The following is a 16,424-nucleotide window of genomic DNA, read 5'->3' as shown; positions in this document are numbered from 1 at the left end:
GAAGACATTCCCTTTTGTATCTGTGTTCTCATTCCTTAGCACAGGGTCTGGCACATTGAAGTACATGCTTAATAAAATCTTTGTTGATTGATTTAGTTCACTTCAAGCCTGACTAAAAATCCCTTCTGTCATAATAAGATCCCTTCCAGCTTAAAATCATTATCTTAACAATCAACAAATACTTATTAAACATCTATGTTCCCAACGCTGTGGTAAGCACTAAAAATAGAAATAGAATTAATGAAGTCCCCTTATCAGTGGGGACTTCATTAATTCTATTTCTGTTTTTAATTGCTAAGAGTTTACTTAAACCTCTTCATCAAGTGATTTAGAGTTTCTGATTGAAGAGGCAACCCAGCTTACTTTTGAATTACCCTGATATTTATTTATTAAGGTTTCCCCTATATCAAGGTAAAGTTAGCTTTATTTTTAACTTTTTATTCTTAGTTTTGTTTGGAGTTATTAAATCCTCCTTAGAAAAATTCAGATCTTCACATTCTGGAAAAGAGATATCATATCCCCTCTGTTTTTTCTCTTTTCCAAGCTAAATGCCCTTCACTTCCTATGATTGATCCCTTTTTGTTTTGTTCTTCAGCATTTTTACCATACTAGTTATCCTCTTCTGGATATATTCATGCTTGTATCTTCCCTATACTTTCAACAACTGCATATGGTATAACAAGTATTGACTAACCCAGAGCACAATTATCTTTCTCATTCTGAACATAAATCCTTCACAAATGTTTTTTGAGATAGCATTAGGCTTTTTTAGAGTTAGTAAGTTATGTATGCTATTGAATAAATCATATTGAACTTAGTCTTTAATGCTCTTAGATCTTTTTCAAAGAAAATCTTGAGTAGCCATAGTTATAGCCATTTTATATTTGTGAATTTTTTTCTTTTGAATCTAGATATGGATTTGATCTGTGTCCCATCATTTTATTTTGTAGCAATCTTTTTGTCTTTTGTTGATAATTTTTGAATCTCTAATTTCTATTGTGTTCTATTTTACTAAACTTTTCAATTTCATGTAATCTGTAATTTAACAAGTTTGCCGTTTTGCTTTCACTGAAATTCTGGATTTATTCAAGCTTTGGCCCAGTCAGGGACCAAGTCAGATTCCTATAAATTTTTCTTCTATATACTGACCTCCCTTCAGTTATTAATGAATATGCTTTAGGTTTGGTCATTGATTGAGTTTCAGACCTACTTGGCTATGCTGTCATCTTGTCTATATCCACAAATGTTTTTTGGTGTATTTTTTTTTTTTTTTAATATTTCTCTGGTCAACTGATCTAGTTACTTTGTCAAAAAAAAAAGAATATCAGGTAATCTAGTGTACTTTATTTGTATATGTAGTTGTGTGTGTATACACACATTGTGTATATATAGTCAGTCAACATTTAATTAGTACTTACTATGTGCTAGGTACTGAAAAGACAGATACAAGATAGTTCCTGCTCTCAATGACTATACATTCTAATGAGAGAGAATATGCAAATAACTCTGTGTGTGTGTGTGTGTAGTATATTTAAATTCTGCATATGTGATAAAATAGAGGTAATCTCATAGGAAAGGTATTAGTATTAATATGTAGACCGCTGTGTACATGTGTATTGTGTAATATTGTTTTGGATGTAATCAGTCTCTTCTCAAAAAAACTTCCATGAGTTAAAGCACAATGTAGCTAAGATCAGTATCATTTTTGTGATTGTTTAAAAGAAAGGGAAGATTATATTTTAATCTTAATTATTTGAAGCTAAACTTTACATTGCATTTAACCTAATGGCTTTTTCCTTTCATTATTTTCATGTCCAGTTTAGGAATCAGGCTATTTTCTCTTCAGTTTTACTTTTTTTTTCTCCCAAATTTAAACCTAGTGATAGGATCAATGGATCAAAGAGAATATTAAGTGACTTTCTTGCATAATTCTTAATTGTTTTCCAGAATAGTTTAATTAATCAAGAGTTTCATCTACAGTGAATAACCTATTCTTGATAAAGTTGTTAATCACTGTTTTCCCCTAGTGTAAGCTACTACCTTATTAGTATGTTTTAGAATTTCTTCAGAATATAAAGTTATTTTAAAACTATATATATATATAAAGTTATTTAAAAACATTGTTATGTTTTTGCCAACTTCACTATCTTTCCCTTCTTTTGAAGATGGAGGCATTTACCCCTAGAAATTATTGTTTTTTATATTTTTACTCTCATAGCACAGTGCTTGGGACATAATAGACACTTAATAAATGCTTGCTTAATGATCCTGAAGTCCTGTTTCTTAAGTCCAGCTTCTCTGTTATGTATGTATCTTTCAGAAATCACATAGCAGCTCCACATACCACATCTGACATTTGTAGTTTGCCTGAATTAATAATGGCTTAAGCTTCTTGAGCAAAAAGTGGATGTTGTCTGATTACTGCTTCTTTTATTTGGGGTTCCATTTTGTACTTAAACTTCTCTAATCTCAGGTTCATTTTCCTGAGAAGAAAAAACTATGTTAAAATGAGAATTAAGTAGTTTAGCCTTTTTCATATTCCATTATCACTATCTCATTCCATCTAAACAGTGGGGTCCTACCTTCCTTTAACTTTCACACATCTAGCTTTAAAGAAAAAACAACAATAATATTTTGAATTGTTCTTAGTCATCACTAACTTCTGCTTCTTCTGGATTTGCCTCTTTTCTGATGAAATCCTAAAAGGATAGTGCCATTTTTTTTTTTTAACGTTACTTAGATGTATGCCTTATTTACCTTTTCTTTGGATTTCTTTTCTTTTCTTTTTTTTTACATCATTATTTATTTTTTAATATAATGTAAATGTATCTTGTTTTAAAAAAAGCTCATCATTCCCCTCCCCCCAAAATTTAGACCTTTTCCAAATGTTCTATTTTTGTCAGTGGTATCACAAAACTTCAGTAACCTAGGTTCATAATCCTAGAGCTATCATCAACTCCGCTCCTACTCTGTGGCCAGGTTTTGCCATTTCTACCTTCCAACATCTCTCCTATCTATTCCTTTCTCTCTGCTCACAGCCCCATCAGTCTACTTCAAATTCTAGTTTCTTCTAATCTGGAATATCAAAATGGTGTCCCTAATTCGCATCTTTATCTTTTGTTGTCAAAGTCAGCTAATCAGTCAGTAAACATTTATTAATTACTGGTCTTTTTGTACTAAGTGCTGAAGGATACAAAGAAAAACAAAAGTCTTGAGAGAGAATTTTAACTGTTGGATTGTAATCAGAATTTATTTTACATAATTTGTGGTAATGTTTACTTTATTTGATTATTTTAAAAAATAATTATAATAAATTTTATTTTTTTTAATCTTTCAGAAAGATGAAGTATATCTTAATCTGGTGCTGGACTATGTTCCTGAAACAGTATACAGAGTTGCCAGACACTATAGTCGGGCCAAACAGACGCTCCCTTTGATCTACGTTAAGGTATGTAAGAAACTTTTAGTTTGTTAGCACAAAAAAATTTTTTTTTAATCTTCACATCTGGTAACACACTTCAGTTTTAATCTTAGGACATTGTTTATTTTCTCAACTTTGACAGCTTTTCCACTTTTCAGAAGATTGAAAATAAGAATATTGGAGTACCACTTACTTGTCCTTAAACTACATTAAATTTGTTCTTAAAAATGGCATTTACAGATAAAATTGTGCTTGAAAACTGAGTTTAAAAGTATAGAAAGACTTTATGAATTGACCATTTAATTCTTAGAATATGATTTCTGAAAATCACACATTTACTTACTCACATTTTATTACTAACAAATGTCACAACTATTCACATTTCTCTAGCATATGTTTTCAGAGTGCTTTTCTCACAACAACACTTTGAAGTAAAATGTCCAATTATTATTGTCCTTGTTTTTCAAATGAGGAAAGTAAAGGCTAGAGAGAATAATGATGATAATACTAATAATAGTGGTAGTAATAATAGTTCACATTTACATAGTGTTTTAGTTTTTACAAAAAACTTTTTATATATGACCTCATTTAATCATGGTATAAAAAATAGGTGCTCTAGTTATCCCCATTTTTTAAAAATGAAGAAACTAATTTTCAAAAAATTAAATGTTTTATCCTGCAGTGAGAATGATCCTTGGTTTTCCTGACTCCAAATCTAACATTCTCTTACCTACACCATGCCTTTTCTCAATTTGTCTATGATCATATAGTTTGTTCTTTAACATTATATCATGTTGCTGGTCCATGTTACAGAGGATACCATCGATCATGACTTATTCAGTATAAAAGTGTGAAAGCTTATTTTAAACTGATTATTCTCTCTTTACAGCTTGCTGTTTAAGAATGCTTATGTCTCTTTAAAACTATAATAGCAACATGCACATTATTGTGAATCTCTTTTTTAAAATCAGAGAGCCTCTGATTTTAGACCAGTGATTTGGAAAAAACAAGCTAAACACTGCTCTAGTTTTTCTAGCCTTATCTTTTTAGAAAAGAAAAATTGGTTAAATGTAATAAAGAAATTAAAATGAAAGGAACCTATGTATGCCCAGGCAAGTACAAGTAGGAGTAGAATTTTGTCCTTTTTCCCGCCCCCGCGGCCTTCTTCTCTCCCCCTATCCCCCAGTATTTTGAAAATCACATAAAGGTAAAAGATAAATCATTGTCTCAATTTAAAGTTTTACTTTGTGATATGATCCTAGGATTTTCGTTTTTAGCATACACAAAAATTGTTAATGTTTATAATTTTCTTTCCTACTCTGAGGTAATGATTTTGAGTAATTAGAATTTGAATAAAATTGAATAAGTATAATTTTATGTTTAGAATTTAGCTGATTCAGTGTCACTAATTTTCTCTGTTGTCCAAAGATTCTAATGGAAGTGTTCACATTATTGGAATTCTGGCCTAGCTTTTGGTTAAATGATAGATATAAAAATCAACTAACCATTTTCTCTTGAACTCCCTAAAAGCCACACAATCCTACATAATTTTAGAAATCATGAACCCACCTCATTTTTGTTACTTAAATTTATTTTTGTTGTTTTATATCTGTGTTTTTCAAAATAATGACTATTCTAGGGTCTATGTACTCCATTATTTTGTCTTGTGTTCTAAAATAGAATTTAGAATGAGGTTAAGCCATTTGGATATTATTCATGTAGGTTTTCTTAGCATATCAAAAAAATTTTATAACCTGGTCTTACTTATGGCCTGCACTTGAAGGACACTCTTGTAATTTTCTTCAAGGTTCAAATGCCAGGTTCTGTATAAGTTCTATTATGATCCCATCAGTTGCTGGTGTTCATCCTCTCTCCTCTCAAAATTTGTCATTTACTTTGTATGTATTTTGTATTTGTTCATTTGGATTCATATTACTTTTTCAATAAAATATAAATTTCCTAAAGAGAGGTGCAGTATTTCATTTTTGTCTTTTATCCCCACCACCAAACATAGTGCCTGACATAATGTAAATGTTTAATATGTGGTTGTGGATGAGTGAATGAATGAATGAATGAATGGCTAAGTACCAGGTGGAAAGTTTCTTAGTTTACTTCAAAATTCTTTTTGAAGACTTGAATAGAAAAAAAAAAATTAAAATTAAAGCTAAAGCTTCATTCTTCTTTCCTCTTCTTCAAAAGGTGAAGAGAAGGGAAATTTAAGGCATAGAATACTAGATAAGAATTTATATGAGGCAAATGGTTTCTTGAAACTAGCCTATTTTGAATATTATTAGGTAAGTTTTAGACAGGGGAAAAAACCCTTTAGTATTCGCATCATTAATTATCACTACTTTTAAGACATTAGTATGACAAAATTGTCAAATGAATCATTATTAGCAAACTAATACACATAAGATCAAATTTCTTATTTGGGTAGGTCCTTTTTTCATGTCAATGAAGGAAAGACTCTCTATACCTTAAGATTTAAATAATATTCCTTTTTCTTTACTAACTGTTACAGAATAGTAAAGATCTTGATGACATTGACATGGCAATACATCTTTAATGCTTTCCAAAAGATCAGAGGAAGTGTCACCTTAATTCAGTCAGTGTTATCTTAATTTTTCTCTTTGTAACATACTCATTTGAGTCAAAAATAAAATCTCCTAAACCTTTTACCCTTGTTAAATAATGTTCTACATTTTTTAAATTTAATTAACCATCACACTTTGGAGTTCAGTTTGATGCCAAATCGCTAAGTAAACTATGATGAAATCCAAGCATTGATTTATCTTTGCTTTATCACATTTTTTTGATGGAATTAAAAACTAAAAGGTCATTCTCAAGATTACTTCATCTGAGTCACTGTCCTATCAGCACCTTTTAAAGGGACTGCCACAAATGTCATTTTTACATCTCACATGCGCCTATTTAAGGATGGTGCCTGTCTAGTCACCTCAGTGATGATTGTTCTCCAACGGACATGCTGTTTAGGCAGCCAACAAATCAGAGCAAGCAGATAAGTAGACTCTACCCTTGAGAGATACCACCAAAGAGGTTCAGGAGAAAATATTTCTTCATGTGGACTTTTTTCTTTGTCCTTCAGGCAGGTATTTAAATATCACCTTTTGGTATAAAATGAGAAAAGTCCTCATAGATTTGGGCATTTCTGTTGTGTTAATCATCCTATGATATATGTGGTGGTTTAAAACCCATTTATCTCTTGAGATGCATCAAGGATGACAATGATGTTGTAGCCTAATTCATCATTGCTTGTGACACATAGACTCTTAGGTCTCTCTCTTCTCGCCCGAGTCCAGAAAATCCTGAGAGCTTTGCGTTACAATAAGTTCTGAAAGGTGTTTGCCAAGGAAAACTGATAATGTCAGAAATTGCAGAGATGTTTATGTATTTCATTATTTAACTGGAAATAAGAAAAAAAAAACTTAGAGGTACTAATTTTCCCACAAACTTATTTTTCTTATTTCATTGTTTACTGATTTAAGGATAGTCTTAAGTTTGATATAAAAAATGTAACATTCATTATTGTTTATTCCAGTTGTACATGTATCAACTGTTTCGAAGTTTAGCCTATATCCATTCCTTTGGAATCTGTCATCGGGATATTAAACCACAGAATCTCTTGCTTGACCCTGATACAGCTGTCCTAAAACTTTGTGACTTTGGAAGGTAAGTTTTCTCTTTTGAATTTTCACATACTGTTCTAATCCTGTTACACATTCATTGAAATAATGTATGTAAAAACACTGCAAACTTTTAAAGAATCATGTAAGTATAATCTATTGTTTTTATTCTACATCTAAACACTGTCATTTTATTTTCTCCCTCCATCTGTCTCCTTTCCTCCCTCAGTCCCCTTCTCTCTCCATCCTTCTCTCTTCCCTCCCTTCCTCCCTGTCACCATCCTTTCCTTCCTTTTCTATCATTTTTTTTTGATTCCCTGATATATCCCTTAAAAATTTCATTAGCCCCACTTAGACTTTTACTTATTTGCTGTCTTTGAATTATCTTAAATTCTAAGGAAATATAGCCTTGTTCTGCTAAGAGATCTTGTACATCTAAGACGAGCATTGCAAATAGACAATGTAAGCCTATAATTGAAGCTGAGAAAGACAACCAGATTATATTTAGGGAATTGATTACCACTTTCAATAATCCCAAACTACTCCTCATCACAAAGTCTGTCTTTGAAACAACAGTTAATTTGCAGTGATTTTATGTAGCTGAGAATAATCAGTTTCTATTATAGTCTCATGAAAATCAGAATTGTTGGTGGCTGAACTTCAGTTCATGAAAAACTGCATACCTGATGTGAGTAGAGATGTTTACAGCCATGGTTTGCATAAGAAGTGGATTAAAAGACTTCTATAAGAACATGTGTGACTATAGGATGTAGAAGAATTTTCATGAAGGAAAAGCCAACGATAACAATATAATTTAAGCATTCTATAGGAAAGCCTCTGTACCTTATACAGACCTTCTGTGGAAAAATTTGTAGAAGATAAAACATACATTGTAGGAATGGCTTTAATCTCTACTAGTAGAAGAAAATAAGTACATGGATTCATTGAAGCGGCTTTTAAATGTTGGACTGACCCTCACTGACTTCCACTTTGTTTTCTTTGTTATATTTTTCTCATGTCTTATTTTCTTCCAACTCTTTTTTTTTTTTTTTTAGGTTTTATATAGACACATTCATACTTTCTAATTTTCATATTTCTATTTCAAAACATTTTACAGTGTCCTTACGATTTCACCTTGCTGTTTCACTTTATTTTAGTGACATCTTTTGTTTTTCTTTTTGCAAAAGTCATTTTTCAGACATAGAACTACTCCTCACATTGCCCACATACTAAAATAACTGCAAAAACATCCAATAAAGCATCTGCATTAACAGTGTAGATGCAGAATTCTTTCTGTGAACTCTACGAAGGATTAGAGGAGGCTGGTATGGGTATGGCAACTATTCAGAGATTGGCTTCCTTTTTGATGGTCTTTTTTTTTTTTTTTTTTTTTAATGTTATTATAATTGTATATGTTCTGCTTACTTTCCCTCTGTATCACATCATGCATGTTTCTTTAAATTCTTCTTATTTGTCACTTCTTTCTTACAATAATATTCTGTGGCATTCATTTATTTCCATTCATCAGCTATTCTCTAGTTGAATAGTTTCTGCTTTATTTTAAACAAAGCTTCTATGAACATTTTAGAATATGTGGACCTTTTAATCTGTTTTTTACTTCTTCAGAATATGTATATAAAAATGAAATCTCTCTCTGATTCAAAAAATCTTAATATCTTACTCACTTCATTAATATAATTCCTAGTATATATTTTTGATTTGGGTTCTCAGTTATCTCTGGGAAAATTTCCCACCGATCATAAATTCTCTACATAATACCTAGAACTTAAATCTACCGATGGTATCCTCTTTTTGATCTTTCCAGTTTCATAGCATTCAAATGTCTAATGGCTCTTCTGAGATTTGGTTTATTTCTGAGCTTATGACTTCCAGACCTCTCATTATAAAACTTAATGGGAACTGCTGCTTAATACTTATATCAAAGTGTTCCAAAACTGTTTCTATTCCCTACTTACAGTACAGTGTTAAAGTATGTATGAAAAAAATGTAATGCTAGATTTTTGATTGTTGAAGTATTCTTATTCAGCTGGTCATGTTTTGGATCATGGAAATAGTTTTATTTATATGTTCATTATGGTGGAAATCTAGAATAAAGATTTTGCCTTTACAGGGAGAATCTCATCTAATAGATTCATTGTCTCATTCAACAGATTTTTCTGGGTTGAAACTTTTTAAAATATATGTTGCCTAAGAATATAGGGAACTAAAAGCATTGTTTTCCTCATTGTTAAGTTAATGATGATAGAAGAAATGCTAGTGGTGCCGTCTCAGGTATAGGCCAATCAAAGGAATTTGAAACCCAGCTGAGGGTATAGTGTACTGACCAGGCCATGGATATATACACCTTTCTCATTTATAGAGAAGGAAGGTATCTCCTATATAAATTAAGAGAGCAGAAAACATGTAGCTTGCAGGGAATCAAGAGGAAATAGTGTCCCTTCCAAGGTTACAAATAGGATTAAATTTTCACCTACAATAAAATAAATACTTACTAGATTAGTTCTGCCTATAATAATTCATTAACAGCAAATAATCTTTTTATGCATCTTTTTTAATCAGTAGATTTGATTTTATTGCAGAGCAGGGAATTCTCTGATTTCATTTGTTTGGAGATTTCCCAGCTAGCTCTCTTTATTAATGCAGATCAGTAATTCACCTATAAGTTAAAATTTTACAAAGTTGCCTGGGGCATGTAATTGTGTTAAGCTTGTAATTTCACAGTTAATATTTTAAAATGAAGACCTGCATCCAAGTCATTCTGATTTCAAGGCCAGCCTTCTATACAGAAATATTACTTTATTATAAAAAGAGAAGAGCTTTTGATACTTGTTTTTTCAGCCATAATTTCACTTCATTTCATCCTAAATCTAAAGAACAACTTTTATTATTTAACTTGATAATTCACTGCTTACTGAATAGGGACCCATTGTGGAGCTATCACAAGAAATGTCCTGACATTTGAATTTAATAATAAAGCATGGATATTGGGATTAAAGAAGCAAATTACTAGAAAAAGAATGAAAAGAAATAATTTTAAAGTATTCAATATTAACATTCATTTGGAATTTGGGTTCCACTTATGATATTAATTTATAACTTTAGTGCCAGGAAGCACTGAGTATTAATTAGAATGAAAATTGAATGACTCACTCATTTAAAAATGTAAACATTTAAAAGTTAATGAATATTGTGTCATTTCTCCTCAGTAGCAAGAACCTCAAATCTGCCCATATCCATGTCTCCTTATTACGATTAGGATAGAATATCAGCTCCTCAGGTTATCATTTATACCCTTCAGATTTAGATGTAGCTTAACTTCTAGACTTAGTTCACATTATTCCTCTTCTTCAGTTTTGTGTCTTGATCATAACTTGTTTATTCTTCCCAGAACTCTTTCCTTAATGCTTTAGAATCATTAGTTGTCCCACAAAATCTAAAATGAACTCTTTTATCATCTCATTTTTAGAAACTTTCTTTTTTTTCTGAACTTGGCTCAGGCACCATCACTAATAGAAAGTCTTTCTTTATTCCCTAATGGATAGGATTCTTTTCTTCTCGTGGTATCTTTAATTACTATTCACAATAGTTATAATCCCCCCTCCACCACACATGAAAATGTAAACTCTTTAAGCCTTTTTGATCTGTGTGTATGCAGCTGTATGACCATTCTTTGCCTAGGAGTGCTAAGACAGCCAGCTTTGGGGGACTTGCACATAGCAGGTGTTTAATAGAAATGTTTGGGTTGTGTTTTTTTTTTTTTTTTTTCCAGTTAAATTGGCTTAAAAGTGCCTTACTTAGTTCTAACTCTAGACTCTTTGCATTTGAAACTACTGTGACCTCTCTCTAGGCTCTATGTCTAGCTCATTACCCTAATATGTACATGTTATACTTAGTCTGTTGCCTGACTATTCGCATTTAACTCTTTTAGGTTTGTTGCCTTGTGTTCTTTGCTTATTAATAAAAGACACCAAGTCTTGATAGTAGGGATTTCCAATTCTGATTGTTTTATGTTGCTTTGTGTTTCATTTTTTTCTCAGATGGTGTTTCAAAATATTAACTCATTTTAATTTTTAGAAATATGTAAATATTTTAAAATACTGAATTTAAAAAAAATAAATATGAGAGCCATATAATGGTGGTGGTAAATGAAGGAGTTTTTATATTGAACAAAGGGGCTATGATGTCAAGGTTCAGAAAAGGTTGTCTGGTATCAAGGTAAACAAGGATGTAGAATTTGAATTTCTACTTATTCAATTCTTTGTGTAGGACTTAGATACTTAAGTGATTCTTTATGATAATGAACTTTCAAAATAGATTAAATCTATCAGTGTTGAGTATACCCTCAATTTAAAAGCCAACTCTTAAGGTGTTGGCCAGTTTTAGACCAATCTTTCCCCTGGGTGTAAAAGTGTACGTTATCATCTAATAAGTAATTTAGAGATTGAAAAGTCTCTCTATCTCACTTCCCTCTGAAAGTATTATGAGAATTCCACAAAGTAATTGTTTATATTCTATATTGGTCCACAGTTTGTAGCAGTGCAATGATTGTTTTAATATTGCTTGTCTTTAAATGTTATATAATATATACAATATTACAATATTGTAATATTTAGACGTATATATCTAAAGCAAATGTATAGACATGAGTATTTTGCTGATTTACTTAGGTGTTTTTTTTTCCCATATTTAAAAATGCACCTCAGATTAAATGGCTAGATTTAATATGAATCTTGGAGGACATGTAGCTGATAAGCATCTGCTTTTCCGTTTTGTTATTAGTGCGAAGCAGCTGGTTCGAGGAGAGCCCAATGTTTCATATATCTGCTCTCGCTACTATAGAGCACCAGAGTTGATCTTTGGAGCAACGGATTACACCTCTAGCATAGGTAAGTATTGAATTTGTTTTTAGTGGCTTCTCATTGCTATTTACTTTCTAAAAAGATTATTTAACATTGTCCAGTTTGTCACAATTTCAAATAAATAACAAGAATTGATATTGACCAGAAGTAGTTTCTAATAATCCACAAACATGTTTAATGTGAAGTTTACAAGCATTTGTTAAGCACCTGCTGTGTGTCTGATATTTTATTAAGTGCTTTGCAAATATTATCTCATTTGGTCCTTATCTCAAACTTGAGAGAGAGGTTCTATTATTAAATGTAACTTAAAGATGAAGAAACTAAAGGCCACCCAACTAGTATCTGCTCTCATTAGTACTCTCTCGACTCTCATTAGTACTCAAAAAAATGCAACAAAAAGGTCCCCAGTAAGCATCAAAGACAAGCAAATATCTGAGAGCAGATTTGAACTCTGGTCTTCTTCATTCCAGGATTGATAAAAACTGGTACTTTTGTTAAGTTAGGATAGTATATTCAATGAAAATTAGTTCATATATTATTACTGTGTTAGAAAAAATGGCAACTAATTTTAAGAAACTTTTAAATTGTAAAACTTTTCACCAAAGTTTTAAAATAAAGGTAGGTAGATAATGTAGTGGATAGAGTTGTCCCATATATATGTATATGGATATGCAGGAAAGGAAAAGAAAAGAAGTCATCATTTGAGTTTCCCAGTAGCAATGATAGAAATTTATTGATATATTTGAACATCCTCCCCAATTGACAATGACATATTTTGACAATTTATGACAATTAACATATTACTTCAAGATCATTGACAATTTGGAGCCTTTTGAGGTATTAAAAAATTGTCTTTCCTAATGGGACACATGCCAGAATCCCATAATCCTCTGAGTTTATTAACCAAGGAGTACTGAAGTACATACCTACACAAACACAAACATCCGTACTCACAAAAACACATGAAGAAGAGTGAATAAAAACATTTGAAATACTCATCACTTCTCTTGCCCTCTGGTAATAGGCCTTTACTGTAATCGAACCATTTGTAAGAGTCAGTATTGTAGCATGGTCCTAGGAGATTCTAGCAAAAAGTCTAGGACTGAAAGACCAAATTTGGATGGCTTAGGAAAAGGGGCACATGGCATAGAAAGTCAGCTTATATCGAGGACTTTTTCAATCAAACAAATTTCAGATGACTACTTCCAAAGTTGGCATTCATTTAGCTCTTTGGTATACAACATATGTCATTATTTTAATATGGTATGCAATTAAAATTTTTAATTAATAACAATTTTTTTTCTTAGCAACTACATAAATCCTGATTTTAGTAATTTGATACTAAAGTTTAAACTTTGTAAATTAATGGCTACAATAGGGAGATTAAGGAAGCCCCAACACCTTAGTCAACAAAATCTGATTCAATTTCCAGACAGAGAAATGTCTGCCAATTGCAATCTTGAGTTTAGAGTATAAACTCTTCTTTAGTTCTTTTGAAGAATGATGTACAGTTGTCAGCAGTAATATCTTAGAAAGCAGAGAGAAATAGTAGAAAATTAAATGAGTTTAAAAAAAGCTTTGCAAAAGATCCAACTAAGAAAAGTCATACCAAGGACATTCAAGGTTGAAAATAAAAAAAACTACAAACAGAAGGGGAAAAAAATTGAAAAAGATTTGCTAAAATCATCCCAACAGAATTTTCCATCATGAACAGTAGAATCAGCACACTTGAATCCTAATATCCTAATCTCAGACATCCTTTTGAAGAGTAGTTCAAGTGGCACTAAGTAAAACAAAGACAATAAATGTAGCTTGGCTGGACCAAGTTTATATGTAGAGGGAATAATGGGAGTAATATAATTTTGAAGGCATTAAGTGAATGATATGCAAGGTAACTTCATGAGGGGAAAATTCCAAAGGCATGAAAAAAATCTCAACTCTCATTAGTACTCAAAAAAATGCAACAAAAAGGGACCTAGTAAGCATCAATATATATGCCCCCACTGACAGGTATATAAAATTTTTGAATTATCTGTTCACTAATCATGAGCATCCTTGATGAAATTTATTAATAAGGAACAATTAATCTATTGTAAATGATATTTAACTATGACTCACATCTTTACCACTTCGTAGTTAACTGAAAGATGTAAAAAATTTGAGGACATCTAGTGACTCAGTGGATAGATCACTGGCCTCAGAGTTTTCTAACAAGTCATTTAATCCCAAATTGCCTTGTGACCCCCTCCCCCCAAAAAAAGATGTAGAGAGTTTAAAAATTCCTATTTGTTGATTTTGATTTGGTATGAAGAAATGTTACTTCAAGGCTCTTTTGAGGTGTCTCCCATCCATATATATCAGATTTATTCAAGGTTCTTAGAAGATGTAATAATGGAAGTAATCCTGTTCAATGGCCCTCTCATAATAAGCATCAAACAAGGCATTAAAAAAAGGGGGGATTTCTACTCACCAAAGGAATTTGCCACTTTGGGTATTAGTGAATCACTACAGAGCCCACTTAAAGAAAGATTAGGGTACAGATGGTGAGGTTCTTCAAATGTTATATTTATGGATAACATTTTGCTGAGTGTATCAAGCCCCAGATTGTTGCAGAGCCTCTTGGAAGACATCTCAGAAGAAATTGATCTCTCCATCCACTCAGGAAAGACAGTGTAAATGTAGACTGTTTTCCATATATCAATATGCACTTTTATAGATTCCATTTGTATGTGTATCTGTGACAGATAGTATAGGTGAATAAGGAGAATAGTCTTTACTTTTGTGTTATCTTCAGAAAATTTTGGAGTTCCTTTTTTGACCCTAAGCTTTTCATGAAACCAAAGGCCCACTTTTTAATAATAACATCCTACCAGTGTTGCTGTTTGTCAATGACACAAGAAATAAATCATTGTCCAGAGAATTTAAAATGAATATCACACAGAGGGTAACTGAGGAGTAGATGATAAATATGAAAAAGGATACAACAGACAATTAATGGTCACTATGAAGACTGAGTAAAAAAATATTAAGGAATTTTATATTAGCTGGTCATTTGGTGATGTAAAGGGATTTTTTAATGGACATCCAGAGTACTCAAATAATATTTATGTAGTGTCAGAAGAAAATTAGGAAATTTTCCCACTCTTTGAGTGGATCTCCTAATTGTTAAATTTATGAGAATACGAAATGAGTCATACAGCTTGAATTGCAATTTCCAAATCACAGCTACTTTGAGTAACTATACTTAGGAAGTCAGGTAAAATTAAGTTCAGTTAATAGTCTACTTCAAAAACAAAGTTTGTTAGAGGAATAGATTCAAATTAATAGTCAATCAGTAAACACTTACTGAGGACTTTCTGTCTGCCAGACATCATGTTCACCTCTGGGGACACTGAACAGGCAAAAGAATCATTGTTCTCAAAAAACTCATGCTCTAATGGGGGAGACAGTAAACAAGTACGTACAGACAAGCAATATATACAATAATTAGAAAGTAACTAACAAAAGGAAGGCACTAAAATTAAGAGGGGTTGTTAAAAAAAAAAAAAAAAACTTCCTGTAGAAGATGAAATTTTAGTTAAGAGTTGGAGGAATCCAAGAGTTAATAAGGAGGGAGAGATGATAGACAAAGAAAATGCCCAGGTTTGAGAGATTGAGGGGAGGGGAGAGCTCCTGTTCATGGAATAGCAAGGCTAGTGTCACTAGATCAAAGATTGTATGTTAAGTAACAAGGCAAGCTTCAAAGATAAGGAGCTAGATTATTAAGGGTTCTGAGTGCCATACAAAGGATTTTGTATTTTATGCTAGAGATGATAGGGAATCTCTAGAGATAGTTGATCAGAAAGAGATGATGTGATTGGACTTGAACTTTAAGACAATCACATTAGTGGCCTAATAAAGGATAGCTTGGAGTGGGAGAAAACACTTGTGGTAGGCAGACCATCAGCTGACTCTTGTAATAATTTTTATGTAATATGATAAAAGCTTTTATGTCAAAGTTGTAGAAGTGTCAGAGGAGAAAAAGAGAAAGATGCTACAAATATGAAATCTACATGCCTTGAAAACAGATTAGATCAAAGGGTAAGAGATAATAAGGAATCAAAGATGACACTTATTTTTGAGCTTGAGGTAGATGGTGTTGCCTTTGACAGTAATAGGGAAATTTAGCTAGGAGCAGTTGATAGTGGGTGGATGGGGAAGATTAGGGTGAATGATAATGAGTTCAGTTTTGGACATATTGAATTTAAGATATCTCCTGCACATCCTGTTTAAGATGTTTGAAAGGCTGTTGGGTATGACAATGGAGATTAATAGAGTATTAGGAGCAGGACAGGTTGATTTGAGAATCTATGATAATATTTAAATATATTGATTAATCTATGATAATAATTAAATATATGGGAGCTGGTGAGATCACCAGATGACAGAGCCTGCATTTAGAGGACATGACTTTTGATGAGGATCCAGCTCAGAAGATTT

The 16,424-nt window shown here is 31.9% G+C and overlaps 1 protein-coding gene across 5 annotated transcripts in view; it reads left to right on the top strand.

Moving 5' to 3' along the window:
- Positions 1-16,424, top strand: part of GSK3B (glycogen synthase kinase 3 beta) — a 231,044-nt gene that overhangs the window by 119,420 nt on the left and 95,200 nt on the right. For all 5 annotated transcript variants that reach the window (XM_051985355.1, XM_051985354.1, XM_051985353.1 and 2 more), the window contains exons 4-6: positions 3,338-3,448; positions 6,981-7,111; positions 11,866-11,972. In XM_051985355.1, coding sequence (XP_051841315.1) covers positions 3,338-3,448; positions 6,981-7,111; positions 11,866-11,972 — 349 coding nt within the window. The remainder of the gene's footprint in view (positions 1-3,337; positions 3,449-6,980; positions 7,112-11,865; positions 11,973-16,424) is intronic.

The sequence above is a fragment of the Antechinus flavipes genome, chromosome 3, assembly GCF_016432865.1.
Source record: "Antechinus flavipes isolate AdamAnt ecotype Samford, QLD, Australia chromosome 3, AdamAnt_v2, whole genome shotgun sequence".
NCBI lineage: Eukaryota > Metazoa > Chordata > Mammalia > Dasyuromorphia > Dasyuridae > Antechinus > Antechinus flavipes.
This window is presented reverse-complemented; position numbering and strand designations above follow the sequence as displayed.